Source organism: Pyxicephalus adspersus, chromosome 5 (genome assembly GCF_032062135.1).
Source record: "Pyxicephalus adspersus chromosome 5, UCB_Pads_2.0, whole genome shotgun sequence".
Taxonomy (NCBI): Eukaryota; Metazoa; Chordata; class Amphibia; order Anura; family Pyxicephalidae; genus Pyxicephalus; species Pyxicephalus adspersus.
The window spans coordinates 23,612,588-23,635,212 of record NC_092862.1 but is presented as its reverse complement, the minus strand read 5'-3'; the positions used below and the strand labels follow the sequence as shown (position 1 = coordinate 23,635,212).

The 22,625-nt window shown below is 37.7% G+C and overlaps 1 protein-coding gene across 1 annotated transcript in view; it reads right to left on the bottom strand.

The window, feature by feature from the left end:
- GDF6 (growth differentiation factor 6) overlaps nt 1-22,134 on the bottom strand; it is a 34,715-nt gene extending 12,581 nt beyond the window's left edge. Inside the window, exon 1 of the mRNA XM_072410881.1 lies at nt 21,789-22,134. Within this exon, the coding sequence (XP_072266982.1) occupies nt 21,789-22,101 (313 nt within the window). The 5' untranslated portion in view covers nt 22,102-22,134. The remainder of the gene's footprint in view (nt 1-21,788) is intronic.
- Nucleotides 22,135-22,625: the final 491 nt, after the last annotated feature.

Sequence of the window (22,625 nt, the reverse complement as noted above, 5' to 3'; positions counted from 1 at the left end):
AGCTTTTGGGAGGTGCTCGGAATAGAACATTTATATTTAACTTTGTTTGATTTGAAGTTATTTTTCTGTCCACCCGGCCCATAAAAGAAACTACAAGAAAGTGTTCTGGGGTCATTATTCTATAGATACAATGTTGCACCTTGTATAAACAATAGGATACACCTATGCAATATATGGCTTTCCTTCACAGCAGTGGAGCTCCTGTAACACAACTGTAATTACTTTTATTTTATTATTAGTAATTTAATCATTTTAGTTAGACTTGTCATTAAATTCACATTTAAAATTGTTGCTTTACCAAATCACAAACTATCCTGAACAAAAAAGACTCACAACTCTGCACCCAAACTCCTTGCAAACTCCTTGCATTACAGGCACTGAACCCCATGTAGCCTAGATCACGGGGTCTCTAGATAACAGGAATATTTGGGGTGTTTCTTTCATTAGAGAGAGTCTACGCAGCTATACAAACTATGAATATGAACAGAATGTATAGATTATTAAGACATATTAAAAAGATCACATATGTTTATCTGTAGAAGATTTATCATGGCAGTGCTATTACATCTGATGATGACATCTGTAACTGGATTACTGAATGATATTTTGTTTGCTACAATATTAATATTTGTGCCTTGTATCCTTTCCCATTATACTATTGTGCAATTCATAATCTGCACAACAGATATTTACCCTTCATTCAGAGCCAGATTGTCCTTTGAGCACTGTAAGCTTGTGACTACAGACTGCACAGAGAAGCAGCCCCCCACCGCATTACCATAAAACCCTTCTCTCCAATGAATGCAAAACCCATGAACAATGTAACTGATAAGAAAGATAAAATACAATGTAACAGAAGTTATCAGATCACCAAATTTTAAAAGGAATAATATGTATTTTACTGTACACATTACAAACAAGCAGGGTGCCTGCAGAGGTTCCTTGAGCATTTAATACCTCTCAGGTCAGTTTAAGTGACACAATGATCTGTAAAGGTGACTTCTTCCCACTGAAAGAAAGGAGGAGGCATATTTCACTGTGAGCTGTGGATATAGTAATTATAGAAGGGGTTCCCTGAAAGTTATATCAATTGTTCCCCATGTTTAAAAGGTTGAGAAAGGCTGCTCTACAGAAACTGTGGAACTACAAATCCCAGATTCCTGCAGTGTTGGAGCCACTAGCAGCTTGCTAGAGTCAACGCTGGCATGGAAGTAGTAAATGTGGTATTTTCCCCCTTTGTCTTCGATAATGACAGCTAAATTGCCAGCTTAACAGTTTTGCAGGTGCCAAGTGGCAGTGCGGCTCTGGCCTGGCCAGGACGGTGTTATGCAATGTAGCAAAGGATTGCTCTGCCACGCTCACTGAAGCCCCCATTGTCTTCACAATGATAGTAGTCAAGCATATGATTTGGGCAGCCAGTAATGGGCGAATTTCATCCCACATTTAAGCAGTATCATATGATGAGAAAAATCCCTGATGAAAATATTCAGCTTACAGAAGCTGTACAAAGCTATCGGCCTTCATGACACCTGCTAAGGCGGAAGCCATGTACAAATCATTACTGACATATAATTCCTGTTAATCCTGCATCTATCCACCAATCATGTATATAGAAACTCCTACTACTCAACTAAATTAATTGTGGAACCCCGCAGCCCAAAATTTTAAAGAATACCAAGTTAAAGAGAAAAAAGTTACCCAGACCTTGCCTGGTTTGCTGATGAAGACAACACAAGGCCTTCTGCTGGGGTCCTGTGAAAGTTGGGGATCCCAAATCCCATGAACATATAGAAGAAGAATCCAGCAACTTAATTTATGTCACCAACCCCTGCAGAAACCATATGGGGCATCAAGTATTATTTACCTTTTTTTCTATTTCTTCTATTTTAACCAAGCATTTTTTATTCAATGACTGAGGACTACCTAATGGGCACTTCACTTATGGTCCATGCATTGTCCACATGAGATTATGTCCTGTTTTGTCTCTGATTCTTGCAAGGAATGAAGTAAGGCTTTTTGAATGCCAAATCATTTGTAAGGTATACAAATACAAAAATACAATAACTAATAATAAATACAAAACTTGGGTATTACATGTGACCACAGTTCTGGAAAGTGAACATTTGCTATGTTACATGTATTTCTTTAGTGGATGATCCTTAATATTGGTCTACATACACATGTCAGATGATTCTCGCCCCAGATGAATAATTGTGCTTACTTCAGGCGAAAATCTGATGTATGAACAGTGATCCCTCCATCAAAGAGGATTGACGAATGGCCAATCAAGAATGATCACTTGCTCACATGGAGGAGAGCGCAGCAGGGTGCCGTTCACTCTTCCTCCTAACTCCCCTCTCCATAGAAAAGAATAGTGCTCCGTGTACTGTGCTTGGTTGTTATGGAAATGATCACAAAATATCGTTTCCATTGACAATCATCTGCCATCCAATGGATATCTGTACTGGGCATTAGATAATAAGGAGTGGCCATGGTGTAATTATTCCTTACTTTCTATGGCTGGGGGGATGTTATTACATATTGTACCCATAGCCCCAAAATTACTAATTCGAAGAATGGAATGCATCTTTTCTCAGCAGATTTCTCAAGTTAAAAATAAAATGATCAAGTATGATGAACAAATAATTGACATAAAATAGACTCTCCCCTGAAAGATATTTAGTAATTAGGTTTTAATACTCTTAGAAAACATTCACAATCCAATTCCATCCAGATTCCACAATTAATCTACATGTTGGTAAAATGAATAGTAAAAAAAGCAAAAGTGACCTAAATCAAAATTGTTATATAATATTGATTACGTTGTACTTTGTTACTTAGTTGAACTTGATGGACCTAACTATGTTTATGCATTTTTATTTGCTTTGGACTTTTTTTTTTTAACTCCCTTATACATAATTGAGTTGAGTAATAAAAGTATATAAAGCAAGCACAGCTATCACTTTGCAAAGTCAATGTTGTGTTAACAAAATATAATAATAAAGTAAACATTTACTTTGCCAGACGCAACTGCTTTAGTAAATCAGCCCCAACTTTCTGAACGTTCATCACCACCAGGTCTAACAATGTCAGGCCACACACCATTTACCATTTACCGGTATCTTCACAAAGGTCCTCTGATGAAGACCCAGCAAAGGGGCGAAATGCGTTAGAGGATGGAGTGTCTCTACTGTGAGTTTCAATAAAGCTTTGTGAAGAAAAAGGATGAGTGATGTGCAGCTTTACAATACATTTTCTTGTTTGTTTGTTTTTTTGACTGAGTTACAGTTCTCCTGAAGAGGAGTAGAAGAAAAATGAAATAATATGCCAAAAAATTTTAGCTGAAAGTCTGATAAAGTAAAAGCTAATAAAAAAATACAAATAATCACAATCATCAATAAATCATTAATTGGATTTTTTTTTAAAAGGGGGTGCAAGTGACCCAACTTGATATCAGCCTCCTGCAATTCCTTGTACAGAAGAGCTCGGAATGGGAAAGGATGAAGTGGGACAATGGGCCAATCAGTTGTGTTGCAGCTCACATGTGATAACATAAAGCATGCCAATAGGAACATGGGGGAAGAACAGCAAAAAGATAAACTCATCAGCCTGATCCTTCTCCTTCACTGTCCAATTACAGGATGGAGGAGTAGTACAAATACTTTAAAAGATTGCTGGTTTTAGCGGTGTCTCTGGGGTTCGGCTTTGATTTGGATTAACTGAAGAATAAAGGGGGTAGAATTAAACATGATACAGTATTTTATGCTATGCCATTATTTTATTAATTATAACAGATGTATATAAATGGATCTCTTTTCCAACTGATAGGAACATTTGTAACATAATGTAACATTGCAAAGGTTTGTTTTGAAATGAAGGTATCCATTCCTATCAATAAATCGGTTTAATATACATTGTAGTATACTTTCCTATATGATAGAGTTTTAGCAGCAAGGTGTTGATTTACCCTCTCTGGGGTTCTGTATAATTGCTCTGGGAGGAAGGGGGTATTTGGACAAGTCACGTGATCCCTACATGTGGCGGCTGCAGAGGCTGTGGGGTCGGTGGAGGCTGCGGGAGCCCCTTTTCTTTTCCATGGAGCAGCAGATCAGGTACTGGGCTCCGGGCCAACTCATCAGAGTTCAAATCTTAACTCAAATTATTCCAAAACCGCACTTTCAGGAATGATTTGCCAGGAAAGGAAGCTGTTTGAAACCACATGTGAAGAAGTAGAGCAGAAATACTTGTGTTAACAGAGCCTGCAAACCATTCATTTAATTCCACCTCTAGACTAAGAAAACACACAAAGGTTGTTTCACAAGGAACTTTATCCATTAATATTTTGTTGTGAACACAGTTGTGAGCCAGAAGTGACGTTTGCTGGAGGTTGTGTATTACAGATCTCAAAGATGTACAGAAGAGTTAGGAATCACTACTACCAGAATGATCCCCCAAATCTCACTAATCCCCTGCCCATCATTGGTGCCTACTACTGATTGTACTGAAAGCAGTTTAAATATCATATACAGTAAAGCTGTCAAACAGCATGATAGCCAGCAAGTGCTGGTATTTCAGCAGAAAAAAATTTGAACTTTTGATATCAACTCATTCATAAAAGCCAGGACAGTTTTGGATAAAATGAGTCCCTGGGAAAATGAATGAATTGCAGGACTCTAATGCACAGCATGCTAGCTCCATGCACCCCTACCATTCTGTATATTGGCACCTTGATGGAGATGGGCGGTCTGGGCCATTGCCTTCTTTACCCTACTTTAAACTGTCCCTGCAAAAAATGTACACAATTCTCATTCTTGCCAGTCTATGAAGGAAATGGTGATCACTATCATTTAATAGTGATTTTGTAAAAATTGCCACAGCATGATTGACAAATAACAGATCATTAGAGAGCATTCACTCTTCACTTTTACAGAAGGCTTTTCTTTTGAAATGTGGTAATCACTGCTTAGGGGCCATTTCAGATCATTCGTTAGCCAAAGTGTTCTGCTGAGAGCTCAACTGTGGTCCAAACCTCACCTGGTTGGGAACCACAGGTGTAAAAGAGCCCAAATCAGAATGAATGGGCTGCATTTACCCCTTTAAATATTGGGGGACAGTTATTGTATAGCAGTGAGTAGACCTTGTGATCACCAATTTAGAGCAGTTACAGTATGGTAATCAAAGCACTGATCACCACTGCAAAAAAGTAAAATTAGATAAGTAGAGAATACAAAAAATACAAAAAATTTGATCAACACTTGTGTGCCCTTAAAGTCTTGTACAACTGTCCAATGGACATCAAAGACAGATGAATGAACAAGCACTGTATACACAGCACTGTTCTGTTCAATGGAGGGGGGTGCAGGATGAGTGAGCGACACCCACTGTGCTTTCCTCCTTAGTAGTGAACAGTTGTTCACCAGCCACTGTGGCGGACCGATGAGCGATTTGGGGGCCACTGTGCACGTGTCCGATTTTTGCTTAAGACGAGCACAGCTGGTTGTCTCGGGCGACTATTAGAGGTTGCTTACCTAGCAAAGTGAATGTTCATTTTACAAAGTAAATGTTAGTGAAAAAGAAAAAACTGTGTTGACTCTAAACACTAATCATGAGTTTATCTAGCACAGAGGTCAGCAAACTTTTTTGGTTATTAGGCCATTTTAGGAGGTCAACAAGGCACACTGGGCTCTGCCCCTCACCAGTAACGCCCCTGAAGGGAAATCCCTCTCCTCTGCAATGCATACGGAGGAGAGGGAATGTCCCCTTACCCCGGCGGCAAGGACACTCCGGAGTGTTAACAAGGAGACTCCAGAGCTGCGGGTTGCCAACTCCTGCCGGACGGGATTAGGCCGGATCGACAAGGGGGGGCGTTAGACAGACAGACTGACTACTGGCTAGGCCGCATCAGGCCTAAAGGCCGGAGTTCGCCAACTCCTGATCTAGCACATCATTGCGTGTGTAAAGATAACAGAGATTCACCTTATTCATTTTGCAAAATGAGCCTTTACTGGTCAACCCCAGTGAAACTGATTTACTAAAAGGCTACAAGCCAAAGAGTTAGAAAAGCAAATGTTCCATTTGCAAAAATTATTTTAATTTTGCATGTTGGTGGGTTAGAAAATAAAGTAAAAACAGATTTCTGCTAGCATATCACTGGCTGAAGTCAATACAGCTTCACAATATGCAAACAGTCAATATTCATTTAACCTGCACCAGCCAAGCAATGGTAGTGATGGGCGCTGCATTCAATGCAATTCTGTGTATCTTTCTGCAAAGGAGTGCAAGCACAAATAAAGCTGTAATCCACCAGTGCAAATTCTAAAAGCAATCATGGTAATGAATGTAAATGATCTTATTCACTAAGCTTAGTAAATGCTTACACTGCAATGTAAACATACACTATCTAAAGGAAACATTCACCCTAGTTAGTGCACAGCCTCTACTCCCTTTATAGCGTTCCATATGACCAATACAAAGAATAGAACAAGTACAACTCATGCCGGACAAACAGAATCATGTACACTGATGTGCACTGCAACCATAGTGCAAGTTCTACAACCTGCACAATGCACAATCCAACATGGACTTTGTTATGTAAGGTGTGCATTCAGTCTGAACATGGACTTTGTTATGTAAGGTGTGCATTCAGTCTGAATGGCTTGGCAGGGCAGCACAATACTTTATCAAACCACTTTTAGTTTTATGAAATTCGGAGCATCATGGCTGTAGCTAAACTTAGATGTGTGGTCCAAAACCATGTCATTTGCAACCCCTATTGAATGTACAGTGCTGCCTACAATGTTGGCGCTATGTAAATCCTGTTAAATAATAATAGTAATACATTTATTAAAGCTCTTCAAGGCTGGAGAGGATACACTTTTATCTGTCAGGGAGAGTGATCCAAAAAACCTGGAATGGATTTCCTAAAACTAATTTGCTATTTGATAGCAAATGTTTTCAATCCTGGACCAGATTCATTCCAGGTTTGCTGGGTTACCCAGCTTCACTGGTGAAAGTGTATCCACTCAAGCCTAGGAGAGATTTATTACATCAGGCCCTATGTCTTTTGCCAATTCTGGGTCCCTATATGTGTCTGGGAGCCATTTTTACAATTAACGGCAGTATTTGACGAATGCATTACTGTGCATTGAGTGAATGGGCTGCAGGGGATATTGGGTCATATTCTCCTCTACCATCAACTGCAATACAACCACGTTCAACCACAGTTCACTGCGGTTCCAATGTGTCTGCATTCAAGTCATGAATGGGGCTACATTCAAACCACCACAACCATGTTTAAACGTCTGCACACAATGATTCCTAACCACCAAGTTAGCAATTGGGAAAATAGTTGAGCATGCTTTTTTTAGCACCCTTTTAACATTTTGTGTTTTCCAAGTCCATGTTGCCTTCTCCCCATTAGAAACGTTCTAAATCAATAAATACAAGACCACAATATACCGTTGCAGTATTTAAGTGTTCACTTAGTTTTATACAAGCAGGGCTTCATTCCATCACCTGACCTGGGAACAGATAATATGGAACCAGTAAAGCCCTCCTTTATAATAATCAGGTATTTATATAGCACCAACATATGACACACTCCACAGTCATGTCACTAACATCCCTAAGAGGAGCTCACAATTGATTATAAACTAATTATTTGGGGAAGACAACTTACCAGAATATTTTTGTGATGTGGGGACAAACCCACACAAACAAGGGAAGAACATACTAACTCCATCCAAATAGTTTACTGGTCTGGATTCAAACCTGGGACCCTAATGCTGTAAGGTCAAGGTGCTGGTCATCTTGCTCCTCCTCCGCCATTGCATCTATTTTCAAAACAACAACTTCACTAATAAGTTTCATTAGCATTTTATTTATACTGAATATTACATTTTTGTTGATGATTATAGTAATTATATTTTTGTGTTTTCTTTGCTGTTACTTTGTTAATATTAAGTATTAGCAGCTGTGATGTTCTGAGTCATCCTGTTAACAATTGTTCATTCTCACCTCTACTATTCAAAGGGAATATAAATGAACAAATATTGGAAACTGGGCAAATTTAATTGAATGCTCAGCTGGCAGTATATAGACCTCCATCCAGGCTAACCCTCCCCCATCTGCCCCATCATGTGAAGAAGATTACTCCCTTCTGGTACCCACAGCCCAGGGCAAAGGAGCCACAGGGAGATCCTGAGATCTGTCAGTCAATGCCTCCTGTAGACAGGTCACCTTTTAAAACAAATGAGCATTAGCTAAGCTTCTCCCCAGTTGTTTCTAGATGAATACAACAATAATAGCCCATGGCAAAGATAATTCACACCTGCTGGAAAAGTAACAGAAAGCTGTATCAATGTAACACTTTTACAGGGATTGACACATGGGAATTGATCTTATCAGATCCCCCATTACCCCAATTTAAATTATCAACCCTATGCTATCTGGCAATGGTGAGATCCCACTGGTGTACGGTACAACCTTATAATTTAAAAAAATAATTTTGCTCATTCTACTGCTAACCAGGGTTTGAGGCAAACATTACAAGTTCACCACTTGCCCTATATGTGAGCATATGGGCACAATTGCTTGGGTGGTACTGGCCCAAACAACCAGCCGCCAATGGAAGCCCCAAACGTGGTAATTGGTAGTTTCCAGTACAGTATATATCTTATGAAGAACATCACAAATCTGGAAGTTTTTATCATTGTTTATAAAGTTTAACCAGTTCACATCTTGCCTGTAGAAATAACATTGCAAGGCCATCAAACTAAGCATCCGGCAGTGATGCCCTCGGGTTCGGCCCTCTTGATAACATGAACTGCTATTTCTGTAACCTGTTATCTGTTATCAGTTAAGTAAATGTTATTTTTCATTCTTTTTAATGACATGTGTTTGTGTTATTTCACCGGTACTTTGTCCAGAGACTTAAATTGCATATATAATTAGCTTTCATTGCAAATAAATGTAAAGGTGCGTACACACTTCCAATTTTTATCGTTCAAAACGAACGACGAACAAACGATGAACGATCGATTGGGCAAAAATCGTTCGTAAAAAAAGTAACCAACGACGCCGACGAACGAGGAAAGTCGTTGGAAACGAACGACCGGACCGGCGGATCGGATTGGACAACGATCGTTGAACATCGTTCGTGTGTACGATCGTTCATTGATCGTCCATGGTCTGAGCATGCGTAATGAACGAACGTTCGTTCACTTTCCTGTCGTGCACATAGTTCCTCTATCGCTCAAACGATCGTATCTATTGTGTGTACAATATCTACGAACGATCGTGTCGTTATCTCTATGTGCAGGATCGGTGCTATACGATCGTTCGTAGATATCGTGCAGGATCGTTCGTCGTTCGTTTTCCAACGATAATAATTGGAAGTGTGTACGTAGCTTAAGATTTTATCTGCTCATATGTTATACTTGCATACAATATGCACAGATCTGACAATGTAATGTTTATTCTGATGTGTTCTACAGTATGCTCATCAGTTTTGTCAGCCAATGCAGAGATTGTACATTGTACAGTATGATCTAAACATGTACATTATGGGCTGATCTGACATTGTACACATGTATACAGATCTGACAGTAAGATGTATGGTCTGACAGTGTACAGAGAGCAGAGATCTAACACTGCATATTATGATCTAACGCTGTACAAAATATCTAACAGTGCACATTGTGTACAGATCAGACAGTGTACTTTGTGTATATCAGTGTATTGTCATGCAGAGATCTAACACTGACCTGACATACAATAGATCAGACATTTTACAGTATGTGCAAACCACAAAGTGTACATCAGGGGTGTCAAACTCAAATACACAGAGGGCCAATATTAAAAACTTAGACAAAGTCGCGGGGCAACTTGAAGTTTATTGAAAAAATGGAAGAAGCTTTTCCTTCTCATTAGATAAAAAACGTTTTCATATGGAAACAAGGAGGTTTTGCTTAACATTCAATCTTGAACAAGCCTGTAATAGAGAAATTGCCCCCCTACTACAATTCCCTGCGTCTATAAAATAGTCCAATGCGGGGCCACGCATAGGCAGAGAGCCCGCTGGTCTATAGACGCGAGTGATGCCGGGAATTGTAGTAGCAGCGCTATTTCAATGCAACGGAGAGCCAGCTGCAATTCATATTTAGAAATGCTTTGGGGGCCAACAAAAATTCCTTTGGGGGCAGAGTTTGACACCCCTGGTGTACATCATATATATCAAGGTACCTGGCAACCAGAGCATTGATGTCATAGTGTACTGTATATTCTGACAAGTGCACAATATATTTTATTTATCAAAAAATCCAGCAGTTTACAATATGCACAGAAAATATATCCGTTTGTGCCTATGCAGAGCAGAGATCTACACTGCATACTCAAATTTGACATGATCAGGGTACTGGCCAGAGCACTAATCTTCCTATGTGCAATATAATCTGACATAGTGCACAATATAAGACACTGTATGTATGGTATATATGGTGTACAGTATGTACCGTATATCAGTGTAATGGCCAAACACAGCATAACTTTGACAGTACATTTATTTGTGTACTGGAAAATATGCATCTCCCTCCGGCCACTCCTTCCTTTCACCCGTCTGGACTGCATTAGTGTTTTTATAAAGCCTCAAACAAATCAAATACCAGGTCACCGGATAATTAACAGTAGAGAATTCCCTTCTTGCCCATTAAAATGCTTCATCACTTTTATTTCACTTTCCTCCTGCCAACTACAACAGTCCACAAGCAAAACTTCTGCAAGACTGTCCAGTGTGCTGCTTAAAGAGATTGGCCTACTGCAGTATACACAGACCCACTGCTATGATGGAAGACAGACTCTACCAGACCTTCATTGTATTATTAATAATATTTATATTATATTAGTATTATTATTGATACTTAAATAATTATATTATTATTGATAATTAAATAATAGTAATAAGCAAGACAGATAATACTGCAATCTTCTCTTCAACAGTTTTATGGGACTGTCAGTAATGATGATGATGTTTATTGTAACAATAATAATAATATCATTTTGATGACCTTTTCTGATACTCCGACCACTTTTTGGTATATTATTATTATTATGTTGATGTAAGTAGTTTATACTTGCCTGTTATATGAGTTTGAATCCACTCCCTGGGCACAGTCCTCCTACCATCAGAATCAGGAATATCTGCATTAGGTGTTATAAAGTGGGCCCCCATGTCATGTGGTCTCAATGCTCCCCTCTTGCTTTGCACACCCTTCTCCTTGCAGCCCCTAATTGTCCTGCTTTGCTCTGAAGTTCCATTGCTGGGGGTCGGGGCCAGCAAGCAAGCACCATCTGTGTTTTAATGAGTTACTTCATGTGCCAACAGTAATTTTCTTACAATAAGCTAAAGTCCTGTCTGATCTTGCGACCATAACAAGAAAAAGAAATTGATGTACAAACTTGTTTCCCTCCCTCCCCCCTTCCTTTTTTAAACGCTTGGAGACAAGCAAAACAGAACTTAAATATCCCTTAAAATGATCTCATTAAATCTAACATGTAAAGGAAACTAAGCAGAGCAAAGTGATCATTATGTGGGACAAGGGCCCCATCAGGGCCAGGATGAAAAGCTGTGATAGACTAATGTTCTGACACCATGTCACACTCATATTTCCTCAACCTATACCTTGCAAAATCTGGGAAAGTGTTATTATAATTCATAGGTGGGTATTTATCAACAAAAATGTGCTCTCTTCATATCTATCTAACTGGAGGTTAAAAATCCTTATATTTATGGAAAAAGTGTCAAAAGGCTTCCGAAAATATTTCTCCTTAACTACAGCTGCTGTCTATTTCTTGTGAAGGATTCTTGCAATGGTTGAAGTCAAACAATCAAAACGTCAGGGAATTAGCATTTTCAAGAACGACAATCCCTGTATTGCTCTTAACACCAAGGAAGGCCATGCAATATTTCTAACATTTATTTCTATGTCTAGACATTACCATGGCAGGCAGAAGATCCAGTTACCGTAAGACGTTTCTTAAAAAAGCTCTTTCCATAAACATGGATGATTGCTTTGGCCAAGCATGAGAGTTTATGTGCTAAGCAGATGCCAACCCAACGCCAACCCTAACTTGAAGGAATAATACCCACTATCCAATTTACAAAGAGACTTCAGATCCTGCAATGTTTGCATAGATGTGTAATCATGAATTTATTTGAAATGAACTGTTTTAAGAAGGACATTTTGGTAGTCAGATCTTCTGACCATTATCTCATGTCCATGACTAGCCATTTCCATCTTTGATATCAACTAATCAAATTTTTCTATTTTTTTTCTAAATTCTACTGGCTGATATAGATAACAAGTCCTCATGTTGGCACCAGTATGGTCCCTCATTTGTATTGGGGGACACTGAGAATAAGATTTCCAAATACCTTTATCTCCAGGTCTGAATTTAGCAGTGTGTGTGTCTTGGGCATTGCATCCACCCTATAATAATGGGCCCATAAGCAATATTTTGTTTTTACAAGAGGCATGCAAATAACATACACCACATGGAAAGCAATTCTGCTTTTCAAAATTATCAACACAATGGCAAATATTAGCCATGTTAAATCAATTGCTAATTAGTATTATTTGTCAGCTATACAAATGGGTGCTATTAATTTAATATAAGAGTTCTGTAAGCAACATAGTTACAAGGGGTAACCATAGTAGGGACCTTAGTTAATTAAAATTTACCCTAAAAATATGACAAATCCTAGCATGGCCAAACTGCACTAGCAAAGAGGGATAGAGGCTGCAAATTGAAGCTCACCAATAGGGATAAATGGAACTTTGTGCATTCAAGGCAAAGTGAAAAGTTATTTGAAAGAACAACCCCAAATTTGTTAAAACACACTCCCTTGCTACTCCATTCATCTGATGGAGCCAGATACTTTTTTAAGTTCTCTTTAAGATGTGTTGAATCTGACAATTGGCTGTTCAGGCAAAAACGTGTATCTTGGAAGGCAGTCATATCCTCCCAATACTTGGAAACGGGTGAGTGAGGTGATAAGGGAATACAGTAAAGGTGGCTTTAAATAAATAGTGAGTTGTTGTTTGCACACCTGTGGCCCAAAAAACCCATATGCAGTGAAATTTACATAAAAACAACTGATTAGTCCTTGTTAGTTAGTCGTAGAGAACAAAAAGGAGTATTAAGAGGGAAAAATTCAATCATTATTAATTAAATGTAAGACCCTCCCTTAAACATTTTTCTGGCAACAGAATTTTCCTGCTGTGTCATATACATGAAGAAGACTTGCATCCAAAAACTTTAGGATACCGAAGTGAGATGATTAGTAGGGCCATTTAAATGTAAAGCAAGGAAATAGATTCTTACTACTATATCTTAACATGTTGAAGTCACACTTCTTTATTCAGACATCAGAGAAAAAATATCACCAACCAACGTTTTTGAACATCTTAAGATTTCTCTTTCTTAAGTTTAAAAACCGTCAGTCTTCAGTTTGTTAGGTGCAGATTAAAAATTCACAAGCAATTATAAAGACCCAGCATGATCAATATTCAGACGCTATCAAAGTTCTTGTTTCCAATTTCAATTCTTGAAATAAAAAAACACATGCATAAAAATTAAAGGATAGTGCAAATCTTTTGAAAAGGTGAAATAAATGGTCACTCTTAAGCTACATACACACGTCCAATGGTTCTCGCTCGATAATCGGCTCAGGGCTGATATCGGACGAGAATCTGGCGTCTGTACAGCTCCTGTCGTTCATTGATGATGGACGACAAACGATCCTAATGCAAAGGAAGAGGGAGAGCGCACAGCTCCTCTCTCTATGGAGCAGAACAGTGCTGTATGTACAGCTCTCGTTCATGCATCGTGCAGTCCTTAGTCATTGGACAGGACCGTGAAAGATCCTTTCCAACGACTATAATTGCACGTGTGTATGCGGCTTTACTCCTCTACTATGAGAGAACCTAAACATACTGGGTCCCAGCAATGGCAAATCAGACACACCATCCTGACCTCCATATTTTTTCATAGCTCTATAAAATTTACATCTACTTAAGTGTCAATGTCTTTTAAAGACACACCTGTTGCTGCCCTTATCTTGAAAGGAACAATAAAAACTGCCTGGGAAGACCCAACCTGTTCAATCTCATTTTTTCCTGGAGAACAATCAGAGGGGAGTAACTACTCTAATCTCAAGGTACATAGTCATGGATCATTGTCCAATGTGGCCTTTCAGGTTTCTTTAGCCAAGGCTGTGTTTGTCAAAAGACACTTTCCCTGTTTAAGGTGGCACCATAGCACACAATTTAAAATGGGCATGAGCTTTTATTTCCCCTTGTCTGTCCACCACGAAGCACCTTGTAAACTTAAAAGAAGGGATGGATGGTCTCCTGAAATAAGTCACAAGACTCTCCAAAGAGGGTTACAACTATTTGTTATCTATTGTCTGTGAGCTCTTTCTTTGGTGTATTATACTTAAAGTGAATCTAACGTCCATATTTTAAAGTTTTGGATAGAATGGGAATGGTTCAATCTTAGGCTTATCCCTAACATTTGAATCTCAGTGGCAACATTATCTATAACAGCCTTTTTTTTACTTTTTTAACATGGGGGAACTTTTGAAATAACTTTCTGGTCTTCTGTCAAAATTTATGATACGTCCAGTTTATGGTACAATAGCCTGCTGGTCAACCTCTGGGTGCTCCAGTTTCCTCCCACATTCCAAAACATGCCGATAGGTTAATTGGCTTCCCCCAAAATTGACCTTAGACTGTATTAAAGACATATGACTATTGTAGGGACATTAGATTGTGAGCTCCTTTGAGCTAGTGACGTGACTGTGGGCTTTGTACAGCGCTATGTAATATGATGGCGCTATATAAATTCTGTGTAATAATAATAAAAAGAATGTCACTCTTACAGATGGCCAAATAGATAATTGGTGTCAACGGAAAAAGACCTGAGAGGTACAAACTGCTCTTTCATTATAAAAATCCCTAGCAACCCATGGAGGAAACCCAGGGTTCAATAGAACACTGGTGAAGAAACCCTCTGGTTGAGAAACTGGGTGAACCTCCCTTGACAGAAATAAAGAAAAGCTCCACAAAAAATGTTTGGCTTTACATATACTTTAATGATAGTTCTCCAACTGCTCATTCTGGTGTGAGGTCTTGCAGTAATATTAGTGGAGTGCGGTAGGGTCACACCTGTAATAACCGTGTTTAAATGTTAAAATGAGCTAAAATTGGCATGACCTCTACATACAACCCTGCCTTTAGGCATCTGGTTAGTTTGCCTACATGACAACATTGTTACAAAAATTACTAGAAAAACTGGAAGAACAAATTCAAGAAACCTGGTGCAAATTGTGTGCATCACCCCCTGTGGGACAGCTTGTAAAATTAGGAAAAATGTCAAATAGAGTAACATGCTAAAACCACAATGCAAAGCCAAAACCCCTGTGGATAGGCAGAAAACACTATTCAATGCAGCAGATATAATGTTGATGTTCAGATAACTTTCATATGCAACTGACCCATTTCCATCCACAGCCAAAAGAATGCTCATTGAGGCCATCAGAAAAATGCACAGGGGCTTTTATCTCATCTTGAAAAAAGAAACCTATCTAATTGAGTCGTTTTTTTGGAGGCTAATCTGTCTACAAATGGATTGACAGCCACCTCTCCCTGTGAAGCTCCCATCCAAGGCAAGAGGCATCCAGGCCTCACCAATTAGCTGGGAGGTGGACAGTAAGAAGCCAGGACTTCACAGGAGCGGAAGTCCTCTTGAAGTTCTTGGGGACTTGCCATAGGCTAGGTCCCCCCTTCATCACGGAAGACTAGACAATATTTGATATGTTATGACATGAACACTCAATTAGATCATGAGTTCAAATAGTCCAATCAGTGGCTTGATGCTAAGCAAAACTCAGAAGGTCCAGGACAAGGTCACAGCCTGTGACACATCAAATCAAAATCATGGAGTGGAGGCTTTGGCTTAAGGAGATTCTCCCATGCAGATATTCCACCATGTGGGGAATGCAATGCTCTCAATATAAGAAGAAAACTCAGGATTTGGTGATCTGTGGAACACCATGTGCAAAAATTTGCTCCTCAACTTTATGTGACAATTCATGAACTTCTATAAAAGCATTTCCTAGTTCTGAGACTTTATAACTTTCAATGAATGAACCTAGTAAGTTCATAAGTTTCAAAACATCTTAGGAAATTATCTAACAGGTACATGACCTTTTGTAATGTTGTGAAAGCTTCTAATAGATTGATAATGTTTTAATCCTATGAAAACATCTAATGGTTCTATGTACTATACCCATCTATGAAAGCATTTATTACTTTATGATGTTTCAAAACCTTCTCTAAAAGCATTCAGTAGTTTTCATTTCACCAAAATCATCAAAAAACTGTTTTATGATGTTTCTAACATTCTAAGAATTATTCTAACAGGTTTTATAACCTTCCATGAAAGCACTTAATAGCTGTATAAAATTTCCTAACGATTTTAGAAAAATTTGATACCTTTATGACACTTCTTTAAACTTCTATCTAGTAGCTTTCTGACGTTTCATAAAGATCTGAAAATCATCCAACATTCTAAAAATCATCTAATAATTCTATGACACTTCATAGCTTTCAATGAAAACATTCTTTTAGTTTTTTTACATTTTCTATGGCTCTAATAGTTTTATAAAGTATCTTAACTTTCTGTAAAACCATCTAGTAGCTTTCTAACTTTTGATAATGATCAAAGAAAACATCCAAAAGTTTTATGACGTTTCATCATTAAAAATTATTTCAACATAAAAATTATTCTATGACGTTTCAGAACCTCCTTAAATGTATATATTAGTTTTCTAACATTTCCTAACGATTTTAGAAAACATCTAAAAGTTTTATGACCTTTCAGAACGCTGTAAAAATCGTCATAGCGTTTTATGTCGTCTCCAAGGTTCATCTTACAGTTCTATGACGTTTCATAACTTTACAAGAAGTTTTTTTTTATTTCCTAATTATCTAATAGTTCTATGACGTTTCTTAACCTCCTGAGAAACCATCTGCTAGGTTTCTTTTTTTTTCATTTTTGATAACGATCCAAGAAAGTTTTCAGTAGTTTTTTGACGTTTCATAACAATCTGAAAATCATCAAACGTTGCTAACATAAGAAAGCACATAATATTCTATGAAGTTTCATTACCTTCTATAAAAACATTTATTCCTGTTCTAACTTTTCCTAAGAATCTTAGAAAACATTCAATAATTCCAGGACATTTCCTAACCTTCTCTGAAAACATCTAGCACTTTATTGCCAATTTATAATGACCAAAAACTTATCATTTGTGACATTTTATAACTTTATATGAAAGCATTGAATAGATATCTAACATTTACTAACAATTCCAGAAAACCTCCAGAAGTTATATGAGGTTTCTTATCCTTATATAACGATATCCAGTAGTTTTCTAACGACCTAAGAAATCAATATTCGGTTTTATGACCTTTCTAAGGTTAAAAGAAAGCATCCAATAAAAAAATACGTTTCAAAATATAGCATAATATAAAAACGTTTCATAACTATGAAAAGCTTCTTCAATATTTCTTTACGTTGTAGAAAAAAAACAATTTTAACTCTACATAACATTTCCTAATAATCAATAAAACATCTACTATTTCCACTACGTTTAATAACGATTTTCATGTTTCATAACGTTTACAAGATTTATAACATTTTTCTAAAAATTAAAATTTCTTTATATTTTCCTAACGCTCTATTTTAAAAATAAACGTGTTTCTATGGAGCAAAAAATGTTCAATGACAATCGAAAAAGTTTTATAAAAAATCTTAAAACTTGCAGCTGTTATATTAAAATGCAATGATTTGTGAAACTGCTGTGAGAACGACAATGTTCTATGATGTTTTTGTTTCACAGCATTCTGTGCAAAAAAAATCACAAATGTTAATGCCGTTTTATAATGATCTATGAAAAAATAAATCAACGTTTAATGATTTTTCAGGACCCAGTGAAAAAAATAAACAGCGTCGCATGATATACAATCCTCAAGGCTAAAAAAAACAAAACAAAACAAAAAAAACAATAAAACACTTCACATCCTCCAGTATGTATTATTCTAGATTTGGATGATTTGGATGAATAATAATAATACTAATAATAATTGGTCTATTAAAAGACATCTGTCAAAAAAAGAAAAAAAAACCCACTGCCACAAAAAAAGAAAAAAAGAGGATATGAGTTCAGAAGTCCTTTGATTGTAGCACGAATCACATACATTATTGTAGTCTCAGCCTTTTTACCCCTCCAAGATAATGGCTGTCTCCCAGCACATCACAAAGCAAGCCCTATGGGCAAACAAGTCTTAACTGAGTTTTTTTTTATGGAAACTAAGACTAAATAACCAGCTCATATAACTACAAAGAAACCATGTGGCTTTTCAAAGAGGAGTTTTGTCCTAAAATCAACATAAAATATAGTAAGTTAATTTGCTCTCCAGAGCTTTCAACAGCTAATGAACCCCACTGACACAGCCCAGCTTGCTGCACCTAAACCATCAGGGTGTACTGGGTAGTTCCTATGGAGAGGTGGGGTGGAGGGGGAAACTTTTCTGTGTAGAGAGGGGCAGTGAAAGAATTTACAACTTTTATTACAGCTCTGTTAATTAGTCTGCCTATAATGACTTTCAGGGGGAAAAAATACTAAATAAATACAAATCAATGTATAGTATCACATTTTACAACTGGGATTAGACTATAATAAAATGGAATCATTCTTAGAATTAATTTCGGATACCATCCAATCTCCAAACACTTTAGAAACAGAGGAGTATATAAATCAAAAGTCTGTGGCTGTATAACAGTTGTCGCATCGCTGATCATCCTGTGTGTACTTTATGGAGCTATGTACATTGAGAACATTTGACCTGTACATAAATCACATTTGTAATCCAGCTGCAGGCACAGCTTACACATACATTGGGAGCCAAGCAAAGATTGCTTCCCTACAAGGAGAGCTAACTGTGTCAAACTTCCAAGGCAGATAAATACAACTCATTTTATAGAATATGCATTGCACTTGTATATATCTCTATGGAAAGTTGCAATATATGTGAAGAACAATTCTAACATCACTCCTATATTTATTATTAAACGAAATTCAGCTTCTTGTTTTATCGAATCAGGCTGAACTCCTATTTTCCCAGGCTATCCTTCAATTCTGAAGGCAAGTGTGCTGAAAATTCTCAATTAGAATTCAGATCATTTAGATATCTGCAGATATTTGAATTAATGTGTAAAAATAACATGTTACTGATACTGTAAAGGAGTTGGGAACAATCACAAGATAATTCCAATTATCCACTCATATGAAAAACAAATTCCTGTTTACTTATTTTATCTGCTCATGATTGGCTGATGGAAGTGAACATTTACCCCATTTATGGTTTCCCTATAATAGATCAGTCTATTGATGCAGCTTTATTTTATTGCGATGTCTATTAACTCATGTGTAATTTTTTTTAGCACTTTTGGGATATGGAGATTTTTTTTTTTTATCTAGATTTTTTTTTATATAAAGCAGCTTAGCTTCTACTATTTCCTATGGTCTTTCTCCCATAATCTTCATTAACTCACTGATAAGATAGTCAACTTAGCAAATGTTTGTTCTTATTCGGTTTGAAGCTCTTATTTACTTTAAAGCTGGACTAGATAAAAAATAAGACTTCTCCTGGCTCTAGCAGGATAAGAATGAAGCACAGAACAATCAGCTTCTCCCTCCCCTCCAAAGTCATTGTTTGTCGTTATCTGGAGCCAGTGGCTGTTCTGTGTGCTGGGGACACATCTCACCCTTCTTAGAGCTGGGAAATAATATAATACTGATTGTATTATCCTATCTGGGATGACAGCAGGGGGACTGGATTCAGATACCAAGAACACAGGGGATTGGCTAGAATTGCTGGGATTTGTAGTGCCATAGTTATAGAGCTGTCAGACTCTGAACAAAGGACAGTCCATTGTAGTATATTGATATGGCATTAAATCAATGCTAAAGCTTTACTATATAAGCATTCATATTTGTATTGTAGAAGCTGCTCCTTATTATACAGGAATTACATATTATCAGATATTCCTTATACTAGTTATATGCAGGAATGTCATTGTATCAGATATTCACTAATGTTAGTAATATACACATACCTAGTATTAGTAGCATACAGATACATTGTATCAGACATTCCTTGTATTATATGTATGCATGAATGACATTGTATCAGACATTCTCTTCTGTTAGAAATATACACATACCTTGTATTAGTAGCATAGAGATACAATGTATCAGACATTAATTTATGTTAGTAATATGCAGAAATGACATTGTATCAGGTAATCCTTGTATTGGTAGCATACAGACACTCTATCAAGTGTTCCTGATATTAGTAGTATGCAGGAATTACATTGTATCAGACATTCACTGATATTGGTAACATACTCATACGTTGTATCAGACATTCACTTATATTGGTAACATACTCATACATTGTATCAGACATTCACCTATTTTGGTAACTCAGGCATTCCTAATCTTAGTTGTGTGCAGCAATTACATTGTATCAGGAATTCCTTCTATCACTAGTCCACATATACATATATTAGTAGTATACTGCAATGGCATTATCAGACATTAACTAATGTTAGTAATGCATTGCAGTTACATTGTATCAGCTACTCCCTTGTATTAGTATCATTCTGATTACATTGTATCAGCTATTTCCTAATAATCATACAAGAATGTTCTATGGGGAAGATCACTGACCCCTACATATTGAGTCAGGGGAAGCAAATACATAAGACCCCAAGCACAAGAACAATATTTGGTCCTATTCAACTAATAAAAAAGTTATCCACTGTAGATAGATAGATAGATAGATAGATAGATAGATAGATAGATAGATAGATAGATAGATAGATAGATAGATAAATAGCCTTATTTGTTCCTATGATATACAACTAGGGTCAGGCAGCAAATCCCCCAAACACCAATTTATAATAAAAGGGCCCCTAAGTTAAATAGGGCCCCTCACAGCTTAACAGTCTGCCCCTGGAACAGCACTAGCAATCACTGCACAATACAAAGTGCAGCTATGTGATCCTTACTTGGTGTTCCTGCTCTTTAGGAAGCAAGGGATCAGAATGACAATACTTGGATTTATAGTTTCACAGCTGCAGGTTAAGTTTCAGATAAATGGCTGGAATCTATGATTATTGGCCAAGTATACATTGATTGTTCATAACATCAGAGCCACAGTGATTAGAAAAGCTGAAAATCATTCTAGTATAAGTTTTATAGTCTGTACCCTCAGCTGGCATAGGCTCAGCATGGCATGCAGGGATCTACAGTCCCTCAGCTCTAAAATAAATCGCCAGGACCTGTAAGGTGACAGTCACTCATTTGTATCAGTGATCATCACAAGGCATTTCTGTGATCACAAATACAGCACAACTATATCAAGGCAGAAATCTCAATACATGAACTACATGCAGACTTTGGCACACTTGCTGGTGTGGTAGCCTTGCTGGGATTTGTAGTTCATTTATAGAATGAGGCTACAGGTTAGCTGACTGGCACAGGGCTGAGATGGTGCCAATCACCATTAGATGTGGCATTATATAGGCAGAGAGGTGGACAGAGCATCCTTATGACAGCAGTAATAGCTCCATGATAGCTCACACAGCTATTGGCTTACCCCGGGATTTGTCCACAAAGCTGGTGATTGTGTTGGCAGACTTGGATGACTGAAAGAAGCTGGCATTGATCCCAAGTTTTTCAGCTGTAGAGAAAGTTTTGTAAATGGACAGCATGTATTCATGGGGCACCACTGGCACTGCCCGGGTTATCTCCTGGCTGTCCCCTGGCAGCACTTTGCCCTCTCTGCGCTGCCTTCTCACTGGCCTGGCCTGCTGGCTGCTGGGGATGGATGCCTGCTGGATACAGGGTAAGTCCCATAGAAAGAAGTAGAAGAGGAGAGCCGCAGGGAGGGAGCTCCTGGGTTTATCCATTGCAGCGCACCGGGCACACAACTCCGACACAGCTCTGCCAGCGCTCTGCTACAGCACCGGTCCTCTGCTGCTAGGGGGGGGAGAGCGGCACCACGCCCCCTAGTGCACGCCCTACACTGATCCCACCGGTCACAGCACCACTGCACCGACACAACTAGGAGGGGGCTGCAATGTGTAATATATATAATATATATACTGCAATACTGTGCTATGTATGATGAATAAACTGTGCTAAAATATAGATTTATATCTATCATGTATAGCACAGTCATCACTGTATATTTCATACATAGCACAATCATCACTGTATATATCATCTATAGCACAGTCATCATTGTATATATCATATATAGAACAGTCATCACTTTATATATCATATATAGAACACTCATCACTGTATATATCATGTATAGCACAGTCATCACTGTATATATCATACATAGCACAATCATCACTGTATATATCACTCATAGCACAGTCATCACTTTATATATCATATATAGCACAATCAGCACTGTATATAT